A 24,885-nucleotide genomic window follows, 5' to 3' on the forward strand; every position below is an offset into this window, starting at 1 on the left:
GTTAAATAAATTTATTTTTTATATATGGATTTATCCACTATCTGAAGTCTATTATTTAAAACTATTTGCGTAGGAAATCACTGAACAGTTTGATGTTGGGCATCAAGATTAACCCCCCACAATATGTATGGTTTTTTTTTAAAAAAAACTTTTGGTAAAATTTGAAGCAATTAAGTTGGAGTGGAATTAGCTAGTAAGAGGAGCGGTCAATCAAAGTACTGGAAGAGGCAAAGCTGTCGCCCATTTCTGGAGCCAAGGACCCCCCCGTCACATTGTTTGATTCCCCTTCCCTCCTACACTCGATTTCTCTCCCCTGTTCAACTCTACTTGTTTTTAATAAATGATGTGTATACGTTAAAGTGACGAAACCCCATCACATTCTAAGCTCTTAAAATAACACTGCAATAATGCACTTGTGTCAGTCCATCACGCCGGAGTTTGCAGAGCTCACAGGCAGTGGTAGTGATCACCATCACCATTAATTCCTTCATTGATTCCTTCATCCCCTCTCTCTGGATCTCTTTACATCAGTCAAACAACGACCTACAAAGAGATGGATGGACCAGAAGAGGTAACAGGAAAAGATCTAAAATGGGCAGTCAAGGAGAATACCGAGATCTCTCTCTCTCAAACAGAAATAAAATATATATCCTTTCACTTTCCCGGATTGATGCTACAACAGGGAGTAGCGAAAGAGAAAAAGTAAGAAAGAAGCCTGAAGCTCTCTTTCCCTTCTTCCACTTTCACCTCTCACACCAAAACTTGTCCGCCAAAAACAAAGAACAAAAAAAAAGTATATACAAAAAAGAACAAATGCCTTCTATCTCTTCTTCTTCTTCTTCTTCTTCTTCTTCTTCTTCTCGGTATTCTTCGATATCGCTAAAGAAACTAAAAAACTCATGGGTAGTCTCGCCAACAAATGAGCATGGTGACGCAACGCCGCATGATGTAGAACCTCGCCCTCTGCTCCTTGACCAGCCCCGAGCACCGGCTCGAGAACGACCTGGGCGTTGTGCTCGGCACTCTCACCTCTCTCGTGCTCCCTGATCTCTTCAACAACGGACCACCCCCTTCCCCTGATCCCACCTTTCTGCTCCCTTTCTTCGATAGCTTCCACTTCTCATCCATGTGTAGCTCCATTTCCCTCCGTCCTAAGATCTATATCGATCTACACGAGAGATGTTGCAGTAGCAGTAGTTGTAGTTGTAGTAGGAGGAGGAGGAGCAGCAGCAGCAGCAGCGGTGGTCTTTGTTTGGAGATGGGTCAGATGAGGAGGTAATCGAGCAATTTGGTATTTATAAAAGAGGGGGAAAGGGTGGGGGTATCACAGCACCTCCTGGGTCCATATGCCTCTCTCTCTACTCGCTTTAATTTCTTGGGCTTTGTTTCATTATATTAACAAATGATTAAATTTTATTTGTAGTAGTAGTAGCAGTAGAAGGGTAAACAGAGTAAAACCGAAGAAAGGGTGTGAAAAAAAGGAAGCATTTTCACGTCGTAACGGCTACTGCTCGTCCTTGTTTGCAATATTAGAGTATACTTTGAAATAATATTTATTTATACTGAGTCTGTCAGAAAGAAATAATAATAATAATTAAGTCTTTCTCGATCCTTTTGTAAAAATACGATTACAAATTAAGCGTACCTCAATCATGATTCATGAACCAAAGACCATTGAAGCAGCTCCCTCAATTTAGGTGCAACTAATTAAGTAAGGCCTACATGAACGAAGAACTTAATAATGGAAGGCCACGCGTCGTATTTCACTTGGCCACAGACGTGTCAAAATGTGCTCGTGGAGCTTTTGATTTGACGGCTGCTGTTCTGGTTCATGGCTACAGTGGTTTGAGTTTGGATTTGGTCGGGATAAGGTCACATTGAGGTTTCATCCAACCTACTCGCTTCTATCAAAAGCAACACGGTTCCTCCTAATTCTTCTCCTTCACATAAATTTAACAATATATTTTCTTTGACTCGTCAACGATGGAAAGATTTCCATGCATGAGGTTGGTGATTTCAGACAAATAAATATAAATTAGGAGTAGAGGAATCTAACTTGTACATAGATATTGGATTACTCGATGCATGTGATAGTTGAAGTTGGTTTAGGATTTCATATGCTTGTCTTTTGCATTGCTAAACTAACACTTTGCTAATTGCTACTCTCAATCAACTGGTAGATAATTTATATATATAAAAAATATCGACATTAATCTTTTAGGCGACTTGAGTAACAAATTTGGAACCCACATTACGCCACGTGAAGAGGCATATTCCTGCACTAATTTCCCGAGGACTCTAATTAAGCTTAAACAAAAGCGTATTAATTGTTTTGGTCAAGGTCTAGAAGAGAGGGAGAGAGAGGACAAAAACGAAGTTTACTAGCTTTTGTATGCCTCAACTAACCCACGACGTCCAAAGATTTTATATGTGCAGATAAAAAAGCATGACTAGAGAGATTAAGAATTGGATAATTGGGGTATTAGTTGAGAATATATATATATATATATATATATATATATATATATCAGCTGAAGAAGGAAGGATTAATTAGAGGATAAGAGTCTCGGGGCTTAAATGGGCTGAAGACTGTGCCCTTTTCTCACTTTAAAATGAGTTAATTCTAAGGCCCAATAACGAAAACTAGTTGCAACTTGCAAAGAAGAACATAATTAATACCATTAATGTACACCAGCAGATATAAGATGGAAGTGGGAGAATATCACGTAACAGTTTCATTAGTAAATACGACCTGTATAAATATGTATTTCTATGGAAATATGTGCATATACAAGCATGGCAAATAGAAGGTATATATATATATATATAAATATCAAAGCAGCATCCCAAGAAGCAATGAGACAAACAAAAGCACAAGATTCTTGGGTACAGCATCCCCCTCTCAAAGGAATGATTACAAGTTCGACCATTTTTCCCTGCAATGCATGAGCCAGAGAAAAAAGCTACAAAGAGAAATCCAAAGAACGAGATAGATTGAGAACAGGGTACATCTTTCTTTTATGTCCAGTCCATGCATGCATAAATCGAAGTGCGTCCATGGAATTGAGTTCCTTATGAAAGATGCATGCCTGCCTCCAGAATTTATACATAATTCCATAACGTACATATAACATATGACATGACTAAAACCCTAAAACAAGTTAAGAACCCTTTGCACTAGAGAGATCTAATTACTGCAAGGAAATCGTTGAAGAAAGCTTAATTTGGCTACACAGATTAGTTTACCTGCTCAATTGCTTCTCCTTCTCGTCCTTGGTTTAGTCGTCAATTGCCGATGCAGCATCATCAAGATTCCCATCATTCTCTCTCCCAGCTGTCTCTCTTCTGAGTTGGTGAAACCCTCAGAAAGATCAGAAATTAAGAGGAGCATGTGAATCTTGATGGTGCCACACCAGAAAACAACGACTGCTTTTCTCACTTCAAATGTATTAGATCCTTCGCCACCTCTTGTTACAGAATGAACCATTAAAACTCTCTCTATATATAGCATAAGCCTAACCCTAAGTCTAAACCACAAGTGGAGCAAGAACAGTAGAAAGAAGCCAAAGAATTTGCTAGAGCAACAGTCTTTACACACAAGAAAAGAGGACAAAAAAGAAGACCCACATTGTGGTTGAAAGGAATAAAAGCTAAGGCCGGGGAAGAAGAACTAACTAATCATTTATAGAGGTAGGAGGAGAAGTAGTAAAACAAGAGATTGGTTGGTTGAAGGCTAAGTAGACGAACAGGAGGGGTTATAAATAATCCAGATGAGGTACGAGCTCGGTGTGAGGAATAAATTTGTTGGTGGGCGTGTCAAGTGTGAACTTGGAATAAGGGATCAGAGAGAGAGAGAGAGAGAGAGAGAAGGGTGTCAGATAAGTCTAGTAGGCTCAACAGCAACAGTTATCCATCGCAATCCATGGTGTCCTAAAACACCAAGGACTTTTACTCCCTCCTGACTTCCCTCACTTACCATAGACGTCCATGGATCAACCAGAGAGAGAGAGAGAGAGAGAGAGAGAGAGAGAGAGAGAGAGTTCCCTAAATGGAAATACCATAGCCCAAGGTGGAAGAAAGAAAAAGGAAACGGCCACACACATAGACTCTATTTGTAGCAAACGATGGTGTACTGGCTTTTGAGGATTTCTTGCGTTTCCTACAAGCCTTGTAACCTGAGTGGAATCGACAATCCTAATAGGTTTTCCTTTCCCTTTTTTTTTTTATCATTATTATTATTATTATTATTATTATTAATTTCCTTTCAATCTTGTCGTTAGGCTTCCGCTAACACTAGTTTGTCTTTGTTTCAGCTTGCAAGGATCGGCTGTAGGCCCTACTGCTTGAACGTATGAGCTAGCCCACTTTCAATTCGATCAGATATGTGTATGTCAATCATGATGCAGAACAACACATCAGTCAGACGGCTTCAATCATATTTAAAAAAAATTAATCAAAATTGGCAATGATTAAATACGGATGCACCATGCACTAAATTAATCAAAGAAACATTTTGGATATACATATTTTTTTCATTCCTTGTAACAACATCCTACTTATATAAAGATGGCAATGACTAGCCATGGATTGCTCTCTTATTAAAAGAATTAATGCATTTGACTTTTGATTTCCACTAGTAAGGAGCAGTGGAAGCATAGTTATTCTAATTTCTTTGGGTTATTTCGAATATAGGGTTGGTATAATTATTTATCCATGGCTAAAAGCCAAGATATCCACCTCTCAATCCTCCGTCCGTCAATCTCCAGTCCATGTCAGTTTGTCAAGTCTAAGCTTTTTGGCCAACGGCATCATGATCACATGAGCCGATCGTCTCCCGGCATGAACGCAGGAACTTACTACGCCTATTACATGGCCGGCCCTAATCGGCTAACAAAGCCCCCCAGAGTTGAAGTTCGACAGCCGATTATCACTGGATGCCAACTATATTGCCAGCACCAAGTTGGTACGTCCTCCGCCATCAGTTGACAGCACTAAAAACAAAGCAAAGCCCGAGGACGATTGCTGCCTCGTCACGTAACCGGAGTGATTCCGACGATATCTTTGGATCAGGATCTCGTGCAGCTCCAGTCGCAGGAGCTCGGTTGGAGCAAAAATCCATCGTTGCCACGCCTCACAGCCATAACGATGTCCATGAGAGTTAGGCTGCAGACAATCACTCAGTGCACTTTGCCACGTCACTTTAGCCTCCTCAGAGTGGGGGCTACGTGCCTTTGGTGTCTAGCAGACCTTGTCTTATTGGGTAATAGATTTATATATATATATATACAGCAGTACTACGTCTCTGTATAAAAGTTTTACTCTCATATTACTAGGAAGATTTCGACGTACGTAGGTAGCTAGGCTTGTCATGCATATATAGGGAAGGGTAAGATAGTAAATAAAAGAATCTTTTGTTACTTAGAAATGTAGTATGATACTAGTAGCTAGAAGAGAGTTGGGATGTTAGCATCTCTTACCTCCTACCACTAATAATACTAAATAGTCATTTCGTTTGGTGGATGAGAGGAGTGAGTAGGCAGGGTTAATAGTATCCAAAGATTATTTCTTCGACTCTAAGAGATCTCATAAGAGTAGTTGTTTTAACTGAAACGGTGGTTGAATTTATTGGCAAACGCAAAAAATTGCAAATGTTACACACGTCAAAACAATTGAAACCCTGAGATCAAATGGAAATACGAAGAGGGAACGATAAGTTAACAGAATGTCAAAAGAACCAAGTTGCAACTTAATGTCGAGGGCCGAGCCGAGTGAGTTTGTTCTACGTACGTACGTACGTACGTATCTCTTTAACACTTGGGAAGATCAGACGGTGGAGGAGGCAACTTCTGATTAGGAAGCGGCCCATCGTTCACCACCCACGCCATCTTCAATCCCCAGCTCGTGTGCACTTCCAGGTGGCAATGCATGAACCATACGCCTGCCAAAGTAAGATAACAAATCATATCATATATAGCTCAATAATCTAGCTCACTAGGACCAAACGGAAAAAAGGAAAAAAGAGATTAAACTTAGATTACCAGGGTTATCAGCTAAGAAGCGGACTGCGACCCAACCCCCATCAGGAACCCCAACCGTGTTCCTCTCGACCGGGTCGACCAAATTAAACTTGGATGGGTCCTTGCTCGGGTCGTAGTTCCCAAATCCTTGGCCTAGTACGAAGAAATTAAAGCCATGCAGGTGCAATGGATGGCTCTCGGCGCCTTGGATGCTCGTGTCCTGCATCACTAGCTCAACACTAGTGTTAAACGGCAACACTACCACCTTAGTCCCATTGGTGACAAACGTGTTGTTCGGTGGAGTCCCTGTGTAGTTAAATGGAAATGGAGGGGTTATAGGGAAGTCAGTCGTGTATACCCCCTTCGATTGCCCAAAGTAGTGAGCTTGGAGGAGAGCTGTGGTCGGTAGAGTCCATGACACGTTGTTGACCGTGGCAGTGAATTTTGTGCCATTAGGCCCTTGGCATGTTTGGTTCTTAGGGCAAGGTTTGGTCCCAAGACCTACGGTGAAGAAGAACCGCTTGTCGACGGTCTGCGGCACGTTCGCCGGAAACTGCGCGCTAGCGAGGCTTCTTAACTTCCCTGTAAAGTTCGCGGCGAACGCGGTGTCGTTAAAGTTGGGTAGCTTGGGTGTGAGGAGTGGGAGTTTGGAAGAAGAGGAGGATGCACGGAGTGGATTAACGTATTCGAGAATCCCAGCGACCGTCGTGTTGTCGAAGGTACCGGAGGCGGTGGTGGCGTACGGTCTAGCGGTCATCAGGTAGGTGGCGTTCGGGGCTGACGGCTTCGTGCGCAGGAGGACGTTGTAGGTCTGCCCGGGGGTTATCAGGAGGATGTCGGTGTCCAACGGTTTTACGTAGACGGCGTCGGCGTCGACGACGGTGAGGTTGTGGCCGGCGATGCTGAAGAATAGTTCATCGTTGAGTGCAGCGTTGATCATCCGGAGAAGGTACGTCTTCCCGGCCTTCACCTTTAACTTGAACGTATCTGATATATATATATATATATATAATACATATAAAATTATTAGCACGTACGTATTACGTAATCTTCTCTTTTTTTTTTTTGGAAGCTTAAATTAATATGTGAAGTTTACCTTTAGTAGTCGAGCAATTGTATAATGGGCCAGGAAGCCCATTAATGGTATAGGCATCTGAGACATTTGGGCCTGCTCCGGTTTGAAGAGACTGGGCAATGACTGCCTCTGGATCCACATTAAACCACTCCCCTGTTGTTGTCGTTGTTAATTGTTGTTATAATGTTATCTAGATATTATTACTTAGATTTTAAAGAGATTAAGCTAGTAATTACCGAAGATGATGGGGATTTCCTTGTAGGGCTTAATGAAGGGGTAAGGGACACCAAGCTTTGGGAGGATTATGATGGGCCCATATACGGAAGACCTCATCCATGAGATGTGTGCATGCCACCATAGAGTCCCTCTTTGCCCTACGATGGTGAAGTTGTACACATAGCTTTGCCCCGTCTGAATGGGGCATTGGGTCACATAGGACGGCCCATCGGACCATCCACTTCGCAGTTGCCGAACTCCATGCCTACTCGCCCATCACCCATATTAATGTAACATGTTAGTCAATAGTAGTCATGCATGCATGCATGCATGCATTTGAGTGTCTATATAAAGTAGTTGATGAGAGTAATAAACGTTACCAGTGTAGAGTGACGTTATTTGGAATATGGTTAACCACCTTGACGATCACACGGTCGCCTTCCCTCGCGACGATCCTCGGACCGGGCATCCGGCCATTCACCGTCGCGACGCTCCTCGTGTGGCATAGTCGTGTAATGTTCTTCAACCTTATCTACGGAAGCAATCAACAAACATATATATATATATATATAGAGAGAGAGAGAGAGAGAGAGAGAGAGAGAGAGAGAGTAACATATGGTAAATATTTAAATACGTACATCAAACTTGTAATTCCTCGTCGTGGTTGCGAATGAGAGATGTGGCAATGCGAATAAGATGCTCAGCGTCAGAGCGATAAAAGTGGCCGCAGTCATCTCGATCGATCGTTCTTGCTATAGTAACCTCTTTCACTAGCTAGCTAAGAGTTGGAGGAGGAGTGGTGGTGGACTTTAGAACTAGATATGCTCAGGTTGATGGATGGTAGGGTGGTGTTATATGTGTATATATAGGAGGTGGGGTTCGGATGTGTTTGGTTGATTAGGTGATGATAATGATGAAACAGGATGCAAATGTACTCAAATTGGAATCGCTTTTTTCTTCTTCTTCTTCTTCTTCTTCTTCAGATAGATGTCTTGTCGAGTAGGTCAGGAGTTGGGTCGAGCTGAACTTTAGAGTGCTGATAAAGTAAACAAACTTTTTGAATCGTGATTAAGTTGATTTCACACACTTAGATCATTAATTATTATTATATATATTTGAAACTCAATCACTGTGTGATTGATATACAGCAACCTTTGCAACAGTAACGTACGTACTATATATATATATATATATTGACATGCATGTTGAAACTTTCTAATAGTATCTACAGCATATCTCGTTCTTTTAACCCCAGGATTATTAATTATTTTTTGTAACTACACTTCTGCATGCGGTTGTAGAGAATCCACTGACAATTTTCAAAAGATGGCCAAGAATCTTATTTGTTTGATCCCTAGCTCTACCTAGGAGATTCGTTTACAATCTCGCAAGCAACCTATATCTAGATAGCATAGAACATTGATAGGGTCGTTGTTCCTGGAGCTAGTTGAAACCAACTGCAATACCTCCTTCCTAAGTGATTCTTCTAATCTATCTGCCATCCACCTTGCATGTGGCCCCCCACCCCTTCAAACCTACTCGTTTCCGTTTGTCTTAATTATTAAGAAAACACTTAGCTTTTCATTTCGCACACACATGGTTATAGCTAGTAATCCCATCTCTAAGCGAGTGTTGTTTGATTTCTTGTGATTATAGTTTGTTTCTGTGATGTTTTTAGTTACTATTCCTTGATTGAAACATCCAACCATATGTCTCTTGCGACAAGAGCACACCGTTTAGGCAAATATTTATATATGATTGTCCGGATAACGATGTTAATTTATCCACGTAAATCATTGATATTCTACAACGACTTCACTACTGTGACATGAAGTGGGTGGTGTTCGAGTGAGGATCTAAAATTATCTTTTACGCAAGTTTTGGTACGTACGAAATACGTACATAGAGTTGATTAATGTTGGTTAGTAGCGAATTAACTCGAAATTTTATTACCTCACCAAGTCGACATGAACTGGCCTAGACATAACTCTCCGAGATTTTGAACTACAAGCTGAACTATGAATGGATTGCTTTGCTCTATGTGTGAAAGAAGTGCATCTATATATATATATACCATCAATGCCTCAAATTCTTTCTACTTACGATTGGCATAAGATATCTTGGAGTGTTATCCTAAGATTGATATAGGAGTGACAAACAGGTGGGATCTTGCTTGAGTTTGGGTCAAGTTCAAGCCAACGTGAACACAACTCATTTATTAAACGAGTTAGAATATTAAACACGAGACATATAAGTTACTTGTGTTATAAACGTATTATTTGGATAATAAATGCACTATTTGGGTTATAATTGGGTTATCGTGTTAATTTTAATGAGTTAATGAATCATAAACAGATTAAACTTAAATGAGGTAAAAGAGTTAAAGTAATAAACACTAAACCATTTAGTACTCGAGTTAAGCATGCCAATCCGTTTATAATATAAACTTGATTATATTAAACTCAAATTCGTTGAAAACTTTTGGTAGATCTATGCACAGGTAGCCCTATCTGCTTATCCTTTTTTTTTTATTCCATTGGGTCGATTAGGATCGGGTTTAAATTATGAGACCTAATCTATATATAATTGAGTGAGGCTTGGATTTGTAATGACCAACTTGACCTAATCTTGCCCAATATTATATTTATTTTAGACATAAAATTTAATATATTTGGGCATTTTAATATCTATTAAGTTAAGATTTCATATTGTTAGCGGAGCAGATCAAGCCTAAGCTCAATCCCGACCTGGCTCTTTTACAAGTTAATGTGTTAGGCTTGGATCAAGCTTCAATGACATACGGCAAGCTTAAATTTTTTTTTTAAAAAAGAACAATGCTTGGGCCTGCCAAAATTCATTGAGCTTGGATTGGGCTAGACTCGAACCTAATCCAAATTGAAGAATGTTCAAGTCTATGTTGAGAATCCTATCGAGTTATCAGGTCGGATCAAACAACTCTCAACCCTAGTCTAATTTGAAAATAAGAGTTCCCGCGATCGCTCATCAAGCTTAGTGACGTCAATATGAGAAAGTTATGACCTTTGAAATATAGTACATATTCTACACTAACTACGAGTGTATCTAATTATGATTTCGTAGGATAGGTGAGTTGGACAATATGTACAATAATTATTATAGAATGTAATTTACTCACTTTTCTCGTTTTAGCAAGAAATGACGTAAGCCAAAGAATCACCGGATGTGCTCGTATTTACTTGTGGTAACGACAAAATTTTTCCCGTACTTCTATGTTATACCGTCTACGTGTTTCAATCGTATCAATTAGATTAATGTGACCTAGAATAACAATGATTTATCCGCGAGTAATCTTATTGTATTTAGGTCTATAAATATTCGCAAAATTCTTCACTCTATCATATACCTTAGACAATAGTGTATACCTTAGACAACAGTGTCGTAGCTCAAAAGAGAGATTATAGTTTAGGTGTGTGTAGCAATGGAGAAAGGAAAGATGATTGATCTAAATGCCTATCCTCCTAGCTCCCCATCATCCGATTCATCGCCCCCTAGCTCTATTAGAAGAAATTTCAATATTTCATCGCCTAATCAGAATGAAGATAATGTTGAGCCGGCGAATGAATATCAAAGCGAAAGGCGTGAGGAGAAGGTATATGATTTCAACCAAAAAAGTGAAAGACTTTCTACTCTACACTTACTAAATATTTTGTGACCATCAATATCCTTTTCTTTTTCTTTTCTACTTATTTTTTTTCTTAAGTATGCATTCATAATTCCCAATTATATATTTTACTATGCTCTTGTTATTAACATTTTTTTGAGTTTCTTTTCGTTTTAGGTTTGTATTTGTTGTTTCATATATAGATATACATAATCACTGAGCCATACTCGAGCCCAAGCTTTGCTTGGCCGAATTTCTAGCTAGATCTTGGGCCCGAACATTTTAAACCAAATCTAAATTCAAATGATGGTCAAAGAGTCTAGATTACTTTATGTATAAACACTAAAATGGAAAGAATCAATGGAGTATATATCCACTGCTAGATTCTTTACTGAATAGTTCAAATCTAATAATCCCTCTGAAACACCCATATTTGGAAAGAGATTAAAATAAGATAAGGATGGTTGTATCAGTACATCACTTTGGTTCATGCATTTGCATTAAAACTTTCCTCCAATACTCTAGACCTCCTACTTATCCATAAACTCCCTACTGTCAAGACTAGTTTAGATATGGATGAACTCTAAATAGAAAGAAGTAATTGAGTATATATTCGTTAGATTCTTTACTAGTTAGTCGAAATCTAACAATGGCAAGGAAATACCAATATTTAGAAAGAACTCATAATACGACAAGGATAATTATATGAGTACATCTTATTCTCTCATTCGGTCATGTATATGTGTTAATACTTTCTTCCAATACTTTCTCCTATTTATCTATAAATACCCTCCTACTAAGGTGAATACAATCACAAGCAATCCAATATCTAGCTAGAAAAACCCAACATAAATCCTCAAGTTCTTTTGATCATTTCTCCTACTTCCTCCAATGGCATCAGCACCCTCTCGCTCCTCCTCCTCTACTGAATCTGACCCTATCCTCCCCATTGAAAACCCTATGCCTATCTCATATGCACCTCCAAATTTAAGTTCAAGTGATTCTGATGATGAGGATATTGATTCATTCCTCAAGGAGGTGATGGTCGAGGAGGACAAGGCGAATGAAAACAAGACGGAGGTTGCAATGGAGGAGAATGTGCTGAAAGATGTACCTCCCAGACCGGCGACGACATCGACAGGCGAAGCCTCATCAAGCAAGAGGCCGAGGGACTTACCAGATGGCTGGGAGATACAAGTGAAGGAGAGGGAGCACGGAAAGTCTGCGGGCCATAAAGATAAAGTAATAATTCAATAAATACATCATGTAAATAATTTAGTTAGTTTTCAAATAATTTTAATTATGTTGGATATTGCAGTACTACATCCAACCTGTGACTGGCCGAAGATTTCGGTCCATGAGGGAAGTCAGCCGCTTTTTGGCAACCGGCATCGCTAGGCTACCAAAAGTGGGGGTGAGCTCTAGACTCTAGTGATTATCCTAAGGATTTGTTTTTCTTAATATTATTATTTCCATGGATATTGTTAATTTCTTTTTAATGTTTTTTTCATAGGCTTCTGGCTCTCGTACGTCGGCACCAGTTAATGAAAACCAAGATAATGCCGATAGAGAGCCAAAGGATGATAGATACTTGGGGGATGTCACCTGGGTATTGGGCCAACCAAGTGGTGACACGGACACGACACCATTTGTGGAGGATGCCCAAATCTCCCCCGAGATTCATGAGGCCTGGGAAGATGAGCTTCACCGTAGAATATCTATCGGTGATGATGAAGAAAGGTAAATTAAGAATACTGTACTTATGCTGCTAATTCTTATGCTCTTGAGGTTTTTACATTTATTATTATTATTATTATTATTATTATTAATTCTAAAATTACGGTGGATTTATGGTTTTATAGACCATCGCGTAGGCAAAAGCCAGACGATGGAAATCCAGATGATGGAACCGGCTAAAAGACGGTGACGGTGCTCAATCTTCTTCTTCTTCTTTTTTTTTTTTTGTATTCTTTTCTCTTTTTTATAATATTTATATTGTAAAGAGCAAGAAGAGGTGTATATCACATAACTTTTGTACCACTTGCTATTTTGTTTTGAGGAATGGAAAAAAAAAAAATCAAATTTTGCCGCCCATTGTCTCTCTTTTAATTAATGTTGATGTCTATTGCTTGAAACTACACTTAAAACAAACAGTTCTTTGATGGATATTGCTATTTAAAACTGGATTAGACCGCCCTCTCAGAAAAATCTCAACAAAAAAGAAATGAAAAGAAAAAAAAAAATTTGTTGTACATTCTATTTTTATCTTCCATTTGGACACAGAGGTATGGGAACTGATAATTTTAAACCTTGCTAAAATCTCTGAACTGAAGGGGTTTCTAAATACAAAATTCTCTAATTTTAGAATGTTAGTTGTGGATCCTCTTCAACTAAGCTGGATGGTCTTTGTTGGTATAATAATTCAAAAGCCTAACTATCCTCAATTACTTTGATTATATAAAACTCCTGCATTGGGCTTGCAGCCAATCTACAATTCGGTCGGCCGACCAAACTTAAGTATTTATTTACAGCTCGGCTTAGAATCAAATATTTAGGTCAATCAGAGCCAAGTTAAAATATTAAAGTCCGTTGTTAGTATCTATTAGTCCATGAGATATTAGACTCGGGCCGAATATAAAGTAAAATAGGTGATAAAAATTATCGAGCGAGCGTAACATAGGCCTTCCATGAAAGCATAGGAACAGGTGGGCTTAGAGGGCCAGGCCTCGGTCTAGCGTAGCGAGTTGGGCCGGGTCTATTATGATTAAAATCTAGCGGGTTCGGATTGGTCCCAGTACCAATACCATGTACAGCTGTTTAAATAAACTAGGCAACTAGCTCTAACGGCTAGTTTATGAAACCCCACCCTTTACGATTGCTCTGCTACCATCCATCCTCCCTTTAAAAACTTCTGATTAAATGACCGTTGCAATAGCTTTTTCTCTAGCTCTCCTTGATCTACTCTTCGAATTCGTCATTTCTCCACGCAATCCGTAGATAGATTTCAAGGAGTTAGAGAAGAATACGAACCCAACAATGGATTCGAGGAAAACCCGATTGAATCTTCCGGTGGGGATGGAGACTTCTCTCCGTCTCGATACGATCACGACTTGCTTCCCGGCAATGCCGAAGACGCCGTCGCCCTCGAAAACGACGTACAGTGATCGGTTCATCCCCTGCAGATCGTCGTCGAGGCTTCAGAACTTCAACTTGGTGGAGAAATCGTCACCAGCCAAGGAAGGTGGTAACGAGGCTTACTCGAGATTGCTCCGTGCCGAGCTCTTCGGGCCCGATTCCGTGCCGTGTTCTCCGGGAGGCCAGGGCTCGCCGATGAGCCCGAACAAGAACTTGTTCCGGTTCAAGACAGATCACTCCACCCCGAACTCGCCGTTTTCCGGATTAGCCTCTAGCCAGGACGGCGGGCTTCTAAACGAAGTCTCGACTCCGCCTAAGGCCCCGAGGAAGATACCCAAGACGCCCCATAAGGTAATGGCGAATTGAGTTTGTGCTTCCCATCTAATTACGAGCGCAGGACTAACTAACTCAGAAGTAAATGTGGCAATTTTGATGAATTAAGGAGATATGAATATTAAAAAAAATTTGGGTTAATCCGATGTAGGTTCTTGATGCACCATCGCTTCAAGATGATTTCTATTTGAACTTGGTAGATTGGTCCTCGCAAAATGTATTGGCTGTTGGGTTGGGCACTTGTGTTTATCTATGGTCAGCAACAACAAGCAAGGTGTGTCCAACTTCTTCACTTTAAGCCATGTTTCATATCTAGAATCAATCTTCGATTAGTTAAGCTTGTTGGCCTTATTTGTAACAAAGTTTTGTGTTTTTTTTTAGGTGACAAAATTATGCGACTTGGGCCCTCGAGATGGTGTATGTTCTGTTCAGTGGACTCGAGAGGGCTCCTACCTGTCAATCGGAACGAGTCTCGGAGAAGTACAGGTAAGTTGGAGGTTATCATAGTTGTTTCAGATATTGCCATGTTAACTACTAATATTTATCCAAAACATAGTCAGACTGGACATTTATTAAAGCTTCTAGTGCCTGTGTAGATCTGTCCTGGTTTTGCATAACCTCAAACCATCGAGTATTTTACGTTATTTTCTCAGTCATGAACAAAGATTCTAACCTTTTTGAGAGCTTAACAAGTACTAGTGTTAGTCATGACTCATGAACAAAGATTTTATCTTTCTTCAATATGATGATCACTATTGATGAAAACACTATGCCAGATTTGGGATGGATCCCGGTGCAAAAGGATTCGAAACATGGGAGGTCATCAGACAAGAACTGGAGTCCTGGCTTGGAATTCATGCATTCTATCTTCTGGAAGTAGAGACAAAAATATTCTTCAGCACGATATTCGTGTCCCAAATGACTTCATCAGCAAGTTCATAGGTCACAGATCTGAGGTGAGAATTCTGATATATAAGATCAATTATGACATTGATGCCCAACATATATAAGATGTGTATCATCATGTATTTGTGAAAAAGCCAAATTTGGCTCGATATCATCTCATTCTTGTCATACAATTTGGTTAGATTGATTGTTTTATTTGAAAGAACTTCCATTGATTAGGTCTGTGGATTAAAGTGGTCGCATGACGACCGCGAACTCGCATCTGGCGGTAACGACAACCAGGTTAACATTATTTCCCCATTTCTCTATTGTAATCTGCTTATGTTATCATAATGAACCACTTCTTTCCTTTCCTTTTGATAATGTGAACCAGCTCTTAGTTTGGAACCAACGTTCTCAGCATCCGGTCTTGAAACTTACTGAGCATACAGCTGCAGTCAAAGCCATTGCCTGGTCACCTCACCAGCATGGCCTTCTTGCATCAGGAGGTGGAACAGCCGATCGATGTATCCGCTTCTGGAACACTGCAAATGGCAATATGCTTAATTCCATGGACACAGGGAGTCAGGTATGTGTCCCTGTCTAGATTTTGCTGTGAAAGCGAAAATTTGACATAAAATAGTGCGGGTTCGGTCTCTCTCACTGTCCAATATCTGCAGGTGTGCAACCTAGCATGGTGCAAAAATGTGAATGAATTAGTCAGCACTCATGGTTATTCCCAAAACCAAATTATGGTGTGGAAATATCCATCCATGGGGAAGGTAAGCTTTATTAGGTGTCATAACTCTGTGGTTTTTTTATTTATTACTTCTGTTGTATAATCTACATTGTTATCTTAATATCAAGATGCAAATAAAAAGAGTTGTAAGAGTAACTGAAGTACATGATTATCGCAAGGATACTAATCTTCAGTGAATAGTTTTCGTAATTTGATCAATATACCTAATATATTAAAATGCCACTTCCTTGTTTCATGATTAGAATCTCATTCACTACTTTGCATGATAAAAAAACAGGTAGCAACATTAACTGGGCATACACTTCGGGTACTCTACCTCTCAATGTCACCTGATGGGCAGGTAAATATGCTATAAAGAATCAGCTTTCCATAGCGTAGAAAGCCTCCTGAATGAAATGAAAATAAAAAAAAAACAAAAACTGTGTGCTAATTCAAATCATCACTTTGTCGAACATTTCTTGCAGACTATAGTAACCGGTGCTGGAGATGAGACTCTGAGATTTTGGAACATCTTCCCTTCCACAAAAGCACAGGTAGGCCAAAATTCTTCTATCTGTCTGTTCATGTCTTCTTCTTCCGGTAGCAAAATGAGAGCTGTAAACCAAGTATATATATATATATATATCATAATGTTCAGGCTCCTGTTCGCGACTCTGGAGTCTGGTCCTTGGGACGAACTCACATTCGGTGACGAAAAATCTCCCTGTATGAGAGTTTCCATCCTTTGTGCAGATATCAGTATTGATTATTTGGAATATTCTGTAAATGTTTTAACAGCTACAGGATCAATCATTGACTGCAAATGTAATTCTTTTTTTCTTTTTGTTTGGGTACTTTCAAATCTTAATCATTGATGTATTTTTAACCTAATCATGCAAATCCAGCTAGTTGAAAGCATCCATACTATATCATCATTTTAGGTTGTCGTAGGAAAGGAAAGACTAGAATCTTTGATTAGTCTTCCAATATCTTTTAATGACATTTTTTTAAGTGTGTAAGAAAAGTAAAGATAAAGATAGGAATTTTAGTTCATGAAGCTTTCATTAGTCAATGTACAGGAACTTGCAAGGAAGCTAATGCAACATTAGGCCCTTGTATTATATCTCTAATCATTTGCCATTTACATCGAACATCGTGAAAAGTCTCTGAATTCTGCCAGAATCAAGTTTGCTGCTGTTCTATTGGATAAATTATCTGGATCAAGAACTTGACTTTTATAACCTCCCATTCTCCAAACCACAAATACTAGTCCGTGCTCTTCACGAGGTACAGAAAAGGATTCTTGGCTTCAAGATTTTTGGGACCATTCCTTTTAATTATCAATCATTAGCTAAATTAAAGAGCTTATCTACCAAGATATTCCAGCCAGGATGGTTCATTTATTCATATCAACTACTTCTCCGTATGCCATTGCCATGGCATTGAATAGCCTCTCTGTTAGTGAGGTCACGATTATAAAGTGCAAAGAGAACAACCCACAACTTTTTAAGGACCAGAGGAGGTCATGGGATATTTGGGAGATTGAAGTAGCATGAAAGTAATGCATCCCTTGGATTCCCAGCTAATCTATGAATAATTGAATGTGAACAGGCTTTCCAGAAAATCTTTGCCACGTGTCTTCTTACCAACCATTAAACAAGTTAGCTAGATCTTCTTCTCCAATATATTATTGCCCCCCTGAGTGTGACCATCCATTTAAATAATAACCCAGCATTCTAATGCCGATGAGATTCCCAAGGGGAAAACTTCCATATACTTGCATGTAAACTTCTCATGATCTCATCTTGGCCTAACTTTGAGTCGGTATAAAGAGACATCAACATATAGGACGGTGCAATTAGCTCTTCTCCTATGCCTAAGATCTTAGGAGAACAACATTATTGTATTCACAGTAGTCGTCGCCGACTTCTTCAATCCCCCCCCCCCCCCAACCAACATTGACATATATATAATTTATACTTTTATATCTATGTATCTTTAACATAAGATTACTTAGATTTCACTAAATTTTAATGCAGTATCCAAATTATTAAATAAATTTTAATTCAGTATCCAAATAGTTTTTACTGTACGATGAAATCGACCGTTCGATCCGCTGAGTTGAAGAGAGGACTTTTTTTGCCAAACTTTATAAAGTTGGTCGGTGACATGTATAATAGTTTAGTAAACGGGAGCCTCGACATGCTCGCTTGAAGTAGAAGCTCGTCTCCTTGAACTGGTTGTAGGAATTTGGTAAATTAGAGGTTTACCAACCTTTGATTGACTACTAAAATGATTAGTGCCCCGACTGTAGAAAATTCCTGCATCGATGCTGCAGACAATCGCGTATCGTTCGCGTCGATAATAAGAACGGTCAACGACGTAATTAGACGAAACCAGAGGGACGATTTCGTAAGAGTGTTCGAGAAGGTACCGGGATGATGGGTGTTCACACATGTTCTGCTGGAACGCAGGAATCTTATCATTATGTTGTACTAATTGTGATTACGAGGTAACGGCTCGCTTATTTAAACCCACGCCCCCCATCTCTTCTTCTTCCCCCATTCTCGGCCTTTGTTTGCAAACCCTAGCTTTCATTCCCTTCTTTCTCGCCTCACCTCTCCTTGGATTTCCACCGATAGCTGCTGCATTGCTCCTTAGATCCTTTTTCTGTTGGGATCCGGTGAGTTACGTTCCCCGGTTCGTCTAATGGCTATTTTATGGATGCTTCGTAGACGACTTGATTATTTTTTCCGATTTGTTTTTGGTGTTGAAGGTTAAAGTTTGAGCCTTTTTTGTGATTATGCGATGTTTTGTTATGATCCGTATGCCCTATTTTATAGGCCTCGATTGGTTTAGGTTTGGGGGATTTCCATTTTATGGTTGATTCGTAGAGATGTATGATCATAAATATATTTTAGTGTGCTGAGATTGGGTTGTTCTATTCGGAAATGTTTGTAGATCAAAATGGAGTTCGAGGGCCGACACCAGCAAGTTCAAAGGCCTAAATTTGAATGCCTTCTTTTTGGTATGCCTTCTATTTTTAAATTTTGATTTTCTCTAAAGTCATTGAACAGGTGAGGAAAATTTTGATTTTGCTCTTTGTCCTATCATGTAGACCTTGACGATACTCTATACCCCTTGAGTTCTGGCATTGCGACCGAGTGCCGGAAAAATATTGGAGGTGCATACCTGTTTGATCCCCTCATTCCTTTCGGATTAATATTTCCATCATGTTAGGAATTACTAATATGTTGATTACAACTTATATTTCAGATTATATGTTAGAGAAGCTTGGAATTGATGAGAGCAAAATCCCAGAGCTTTGCACTCTTCTTTACAAGAACTATGGCACGACAATGGCTGGTCTAAGGGTATGTTAATTTCAATGCTGTGTCTTGGTTTGTGAGAATGACTCTTTCTTTTGTCTTACGAGCTTTGTGCAATTTAATGTGTAGGCTATTGGTTACGAATTTGATTATGATGACTACCATAGGTATTATTCCTTTCAACCTTTCTTTGGTTTGCTAATGTAGTTGATAATGATTCAACTAAATTATGGGTGGTATTAATCTTTTGATGTGGTTCAACAGCTTTGTTCATGGAAGATTACCTTACGGGAATCTTAAGCCTGATCCGGTTCTTAGGCACATTCTACTAAGCCTGCCAATTCGCAAAGTTGTAAGTCATTGAATGTCATAATGTTAGTAGAAGCTACCTCTGTTAGCACTTGTCGTTTTTATTATTATTATAAACCATATTTCTTGTTAATTATGTTTCAGGTATTCACAAATGGTGATAAAGTCCATGCTGCAAAGGTTCTTAAGAGGCTTGGATTAGAAGGTTGTTTTGAAGGAATTATATGCTTTGAGACTCTGAATCCACCATCTTCTTACTGCAAGTCAGCCGACAAAGCCAAAATCTTCGATATTGTCAAGCACTTATCTCAGCCAGATGCTGGTAGCGAACTACCAAAGACACCAATTCTTTGCAAACCATCCATAGAAGCTATGAAGCATGCTCTAAAAATGGCGGGCATTAACCCTCAGAGAACAGTAAGATGCCTGTTCATTATAGACAACGGATTTACTGTGAACCGTTTCAAATTTGATAGATTGCATATATATCCTGAGTTGTATTATTTGTACTAATTCTCTGTGATGGTTCAATTTTTCCTACAGATTTTCTTTGATGACAGTGTTCGTAATATTCAGTCAGGGAAACATATCGGTCTTCACACGGTTTTGGTAAACCTCTCTATTTCCATCTGTTCTGCTATGAGACTCTTGAAACTTTAAGACACAAAATTAACTTTTAACTTGAGCATGCTAACACGGCTTTTCCTACCTAATCTATTGATCTAGGTGGGCACTTCGACTAGAATGAAAGGTGCAGACTATGCATTGGAAAGTATCCACAACATCAGGGAGGCATTGCCTGAGCTCTGGGAGGAGTCCGAGAAAGCTGAAGAAGTGCGATACTCGAGCAAGGTCGCCATTGAGACTTTTGTGACTGCGTAATTTGGGGAATTATCCTCATAGTCCATCTCTGTGTAGCTTGTTGCTGAAACTAAATTAGGGACATGGAATAGCAATCCCTCAGAAGATAATGCCTTCCATTTAGTCTGTCAGATGCCTGTAACTAGTAGTAAGAAATAAATGGTCTTCTCTTCTTTCTCCTGTGATCTGCTAGTAAACTAGAAGAGCTTAAAAAGGTAAGAGAGTGCATTTGGAGCTCTTGTTGATTGATATTAGAAGAAAAACAGTGTTTGGAAGCGATACCTGTTGATCTTGAGCGAATCATCCATCTATCAAATGAAGCTTGACGCAGAGGAGTAGATGAGATATAATATTGCATAAAATTCCAATATGACATCAAGCTAAACACATTAAGCATGTGGGTCTTAAATCTCACGATTGACATGCAGTAGAATTAGCATCTTTTTATGGCACAAAATGGGGTATTTTTCAGTCAAATCGACATGCAAAAGCGACCAAGTCATCTATTGCTTTTGCATCTGAGATCAGTTCAAATTTGCCTTCCTGTTGGAAGGTCTTGGTCCTTGTTAAAGACCTTTGAACATTTATATGCATAGTTGTGAAGTTTTGGATCCTCTCTTCAGGTTTCAACTGCTAGAAACTACCACTCTCCTGGATGTTTCTAACGCTTGAAACGCTGACCACCCCATTCGAGTTTCTCTTCTTAGTCTCAACTGTCTGTTTGGAAACTTGAATGAGCTGCATCCGGCCATCGCCGTAGAGGTTGACCATTTCGACGGAGTCAATGGAGTCACCGTAGCAAAATTAACCCGATAGCAAAACCAGATATCGGGTATCACATCAAGGATCCGAACCCGGATACGAATCGGATCCGAGAGTTATACGATCGGCCTGCTGATTGTTGGCCATGGCCTATGGGCTACCGACACGTGTCTGGCATGTCCCACAAATTGCTGACTCAGCATCCCAACGCGCGCCATACGTAATCGGCATCGGCCTATGAATGGGATCGAAGAGATAAGGTGGTGTCAGTTCCAGTCTCACTCACGGCGAGTGAGAGCTCCAAAAAGTGAGACTTCGCCGGCGTATGGCTGCCAGCTCCCACTAATAAAAATGGCGATGCGCGTTTCCTTCCTCTCATCCTCGTTCCTGGATTCTCGCCTCTTTTCCCCAAGATCCACTCCCTTCTCCTCTCCTCCCCCTTCTCCCTCTCACAAGCTTGGTGGAAAGAGGAAGAGTTATAGAGCTCTCTCCACGAAGGCCATGGCGGAAGCCTCCCCGATAACTGTCCTGGTCACGGGCGCCGGTGGTAGAACTGGTAATTTCGCTTTTCTTATGTTCTCTTCGATAACGTGATGCCCTTTAATCTGAAGAAAGAGATGGTATTAGGTCACGGAAGAGAAGTCTTTATGTAATTGGATTGAATGGACGTAATAGGGTAATGGAAGAGCAAATTGTGAAAGTTGTTGGATACTTGGATATTAAATGAAACAATTCATTTCTGTCAAAAAGCTGATTCTTTTTAGTATTAAATTGAGTTCAAGCAATTTCGAGGTCCCATTAATGCTTACATTCCTTTCTTTTTAATCTATAGATGAACGAACCTGAGATATAGTCATAGGGCAATGCATATGGTTGCTTCTTCTGTGGACATCTTTTATACATCAACATAAATACTTAACCCTGTAGAGTTATGAAGTATGGAATCTATGTGTACATACATAAAAGATGAAATGATACAATGGCGAGCTCATACGTAAACAAGTTGTGATTTTTTTTTTTAAGTAACAGTTTCTATTGTTTCCTTTTCCTTCTGGAAATTTTTTAAGGTCAAATTGTTTACAAGAAGTTGAAGGAGAGAACAGGCCAGTTTACTGCAAGAGGCCTTGTCAGGACTGAAGAGAGCAAAACTAATGTTGGAGGTGCCGATGATGTATTTGTCGGTGATATAAGACAAGCTGAAGATGTTGTTCCAGCTGTTCAGGGCATTGATGCACTCATAATTCTCACCAGCGCAGTGCCAAAGATGAAACCAGGGTTTAATCCAAGCGAAGGAGGACGACCTGAGTTCTACTTTGAAGAAGGATCTTTTCCTGAGCAAGTAACATATAGTTGATGACTTTTAAGTTTTAACTCATTATTTGCTATTTCATCTTTTCCTCTATAACTTATCAATATTTTTTTTCTCTCTCTTTATTAGGTTGATTGGATTGGTCAGAAGAATCAAATTGATGCCGGTAATCTATCTCTCTCCCTGCTCTTTCTCTCAGCATATATGTATATGTGTGCTTCTCATTATAATGTCAACCCATCTTTATGTATTTTTGGGTATCTTGTTCAATTATATCTGTTCTTTGCTCACTTGTCTCATTGTCTATTCTAAATATATATTTTGTAGCCATCAAGCTCATAGTCCTCAATAGATCGGATTGTTAAGCTCTCTTTCTTATCTGTTTCGACTTGGCTCAAATATTTTATGCCAAACACTCTCTGTTGTACAGCCAAAGCTGTTGGCGTAAAACAAATTGTCTTGGTTGGGTCTATGGGTGGAACAGATGTGAATCACCCCTTGAACAGCATTGGGAATGGAAACATCTTAGTAAGTTACACTTGATTTTCTTTATCATTCTTTCTGTTTGCCATTCTAATTCTTATGAATTCTGCAGGTACTGACTGAATATTTGTGTGTTATCTTTTAATATTGTTAGCTTACTGTAGTTTAACTAATTGTTTGCTTAATTGCATAAATCATATCGATGATACTTCTTTGTAACATTGCAGGTGTGGAAGCGGAAGGCAGAGCAGTACTTAGCTGACTCTGGATTACCGTATACGATAATCAGGTAAAGCTTGGTTGCTGTCGATCTTTAAGTATGACACTAATTGCTGTCAGAGCAGCACATTCATGTTCTCAGCAATTTTATATGTTTGTGTGTGCACTGACAACTAATGCCTTTGCCAGCAATTTATGAATCTCTTTGCAAGAATATCAGCTGGTGTGTTGTAGTATAACTATATCCAATTGAAAGGTTGAAAATTCATTTACTGACAAGAAAAATATCACCATATATCAGAGGCTCCTGAAGGAAAATTTGTTTTCTTTAGATTACGAAACATGGTCGAGGTTAAGACAATTATTTGGTCTTTGTACTAGGGCTGGAGGATTACAGGATAAAGATGGAGGCGTGCGAGAATTAATCATTGGAAAAGATGACGAACTTCTCAAAACAGAAATTAGAACAATTGCTAGGGCTGATGTTGCAGAAGTCTGCCTTCAGGTACTGTAACACCACATAAATAAGCAAGTACAGAGGTTCACTGGTCCCCATTATTGAGATTTCAGATTTCCAAGATTGATTCCTTAACTTCTACCACATCAGATCCTAATTATACATTGTCTGTTACTGTTCACTTTCATTGGAGTTTTTAATGCTCTGTTTTCTCACCTGGCATTGTTTTTCTTGGATGTTTTTTTTATGGTTTCGATAATAAGTCAAAGTTAATAGCCTGTTGAAATAAATAATGTATGGGCGGCTTTTTATCATGAATCGTTTCTTCAATTACACTCATTTAGATTTCTTTTATCTTTTTTCTGTGATAAGTTTTGGATGCTGTGATGTTTATTTCATCTAAGTGCAAATTGTTTCCGTTGACAGGCTTTGCAAATTGAGGAGGCAAAGTTTAAGGCATTTGATCTTGCATCAAAGCCTGAGGGTGCAGGTACACCAACTACAGATTTCAAGGCACTATTTTCACAGATCAGTGCTCGTTTCTAAGTGAGATAGCAATTTTGGAGCCAGAGTTTGTGTTCTAATCTTGACTGAAGATCCAGGAACAACTGTGCCTTAACCCGTTGTAGAATTTTGTTTTCCTCTTTTTCTATGAATTAGCGTTTCACTTTCTTTTTTATGACAGTATCTATTTTGCAAAGCTATTCACGGACTGTATAACAGGCAACTCTTGTTGATATATATTGGAATTGTTGAAGGCATGCCAACTATAGATAACCTTTTTCTTTTGTGAAACTATTGACATGTTAAAGCCATGCATCCACTTCATTCAGCCGAATAGTCGTAATTCCCCAAAATATTTTGTTAGTAATTTATCTTCTCTCTTTTGCTTGACAAGGAAGAACCTTAGAAAACTTTGAATCTGAACCCAATCCAATAAGCCCCAAAGTATAGTGAATATTCTACAACTGAATCTTCTTGTCCTCCTCCTCCTCCTTAGTTCTCCTCATGCCACCCTCGTAAGCCGCTTCTGTCTCCTCCAATTGGACTCGGACTTGGGTTGAACTGAGCCAAACCTAAATATTAAAGTAGAATCAAAATTAATTTTAAACATAG

At 39.3% G+C, this 24,885-nt stretch overlaps 4 protein-coding genes across 4 annotated transcripts; 3 read left to right on the top strand and 1 right to left on the bottom strand.

Annotated features, from left to right (window-relative positions):
• Positions 1-5,598: 5,598 nt before the first annotated feature.
• Positions 5,599-8,150, bottom strand: LOC140782809 (laccase-10-like). The gene is made up of 6 exons (XM_073129593.1): positions 7,947-8,150; positions 7,689-7,840; positions 7,329-7,573; positions 7,114-7,245; positions 6,039-7,004; positions 5,599-5,938 (listed from the first exon to the last, which is right to left on the bottom strand). The coding sequence occupies exons 1-6, from the start codon at positions 8,040-8,042 to the stop codon at positions 5,808-5,810; spliced, it is 1,722 nt and encodes a 573-aa protein (XP_072985694.1). The 5' UTR covers positions 8,043-8,150; the 3' UTR covers positions 5,599-5,807.
• Positions 8,151-13,797: 5,647 nt separating this feature from the next.
• On the top strand, positions 13,798-16,940 carry LOC140782118 (B-type cell cycle switch protein ccs52B). Its single transcript, XM_073128516.1, has 10 exons — positions 13,798-14,434; positions 14,568-14,690; positions 14,798-14,902; positions 15,193-15,372; positions 15,542-15,604; positions 15,696-15,890; positions 15,982-16,083; positions 16,339-16,401; positions 16,526-16,594; positions 16,699-16,940. The coding sequence occupies exons 1-10, from the start codon at positions 13,985-13,987 to the stop codon at positions 16,750-16,752; spliced, it is 1,404 nt and encodes a 467-aa protein (XP_072984617.1). The 5' UTR covers positions 13,798-13,984; the 3' UTR covers positions 16,753-16,940.
• Positions 16,941-18,560: 1,620 nt separating this feature from the next.
• Positions 18,561-20,716, top strand: LOC140782625 (uncharacterized protein C24B11.05-like). The gene is made up of 9 exons (XM_073129301.1): positions 18,561-18,723; positions 19,002-19,068; positions 19,159-19,224; positions 19,317-19,414; positions 19,499-19,536; positions 19,634-19,721; positions 19,823-20,095; positions 20,222-20,287; positions 20,405-20,716. Exons 2-9 carry the CDS (start codon positions 19,008-19,010, stop codon positions 20,558-20,560), a joined length of 846 nt encoding a protein of 281 aa, XP_072985402.1. The 5' UTR covers positions 18,561-18,723; positions 19,002-19,007; the 3' UTR covers positions 20,561-20,716.
• Positions 20,717-21,553: 837 nt separating this feature from the next.
• On the top strand, positions 21,554-24,546 carry LOC140782623 (uncharacterized protein At5g02240-like). The gene is made up of 7 exons (XM_073129300.1): positions 21,554-21,857; positions 22,369-22,640; positions 22,740-22,776; positions 23,041-23,138; positions 23,321-23,382; positions 23,694-23,817; positions 24,196-24,546. Exons 1-7 carry the CDS (start codon positions 21,653-21,655, stop codon positions 24,313-24,315), a joined length of 918 nt encoding a protein of 305 aa, XP_072985401.1. The 5' UTR covers positions 21,554-21,652; the 3' UTR covers positions 24,316-24,546.
• The last annotated feature ends 339 nt before the right edge of the window (positions 24,547-24,885 follow it).

This window comes from Typha latifolia, chromosome 2 (genome assembly GCF_019914945.1).
Source record: "Typha latifolia isolate L0001 chromosome 2, TyphaL0001v2, whole genome shotgun sequence".
NCBI lineage: Eukaryota > Viridiplantae > Streptophyta > Magnoliopsida > Poales > Typhaceae > Typha > Typha latifolia.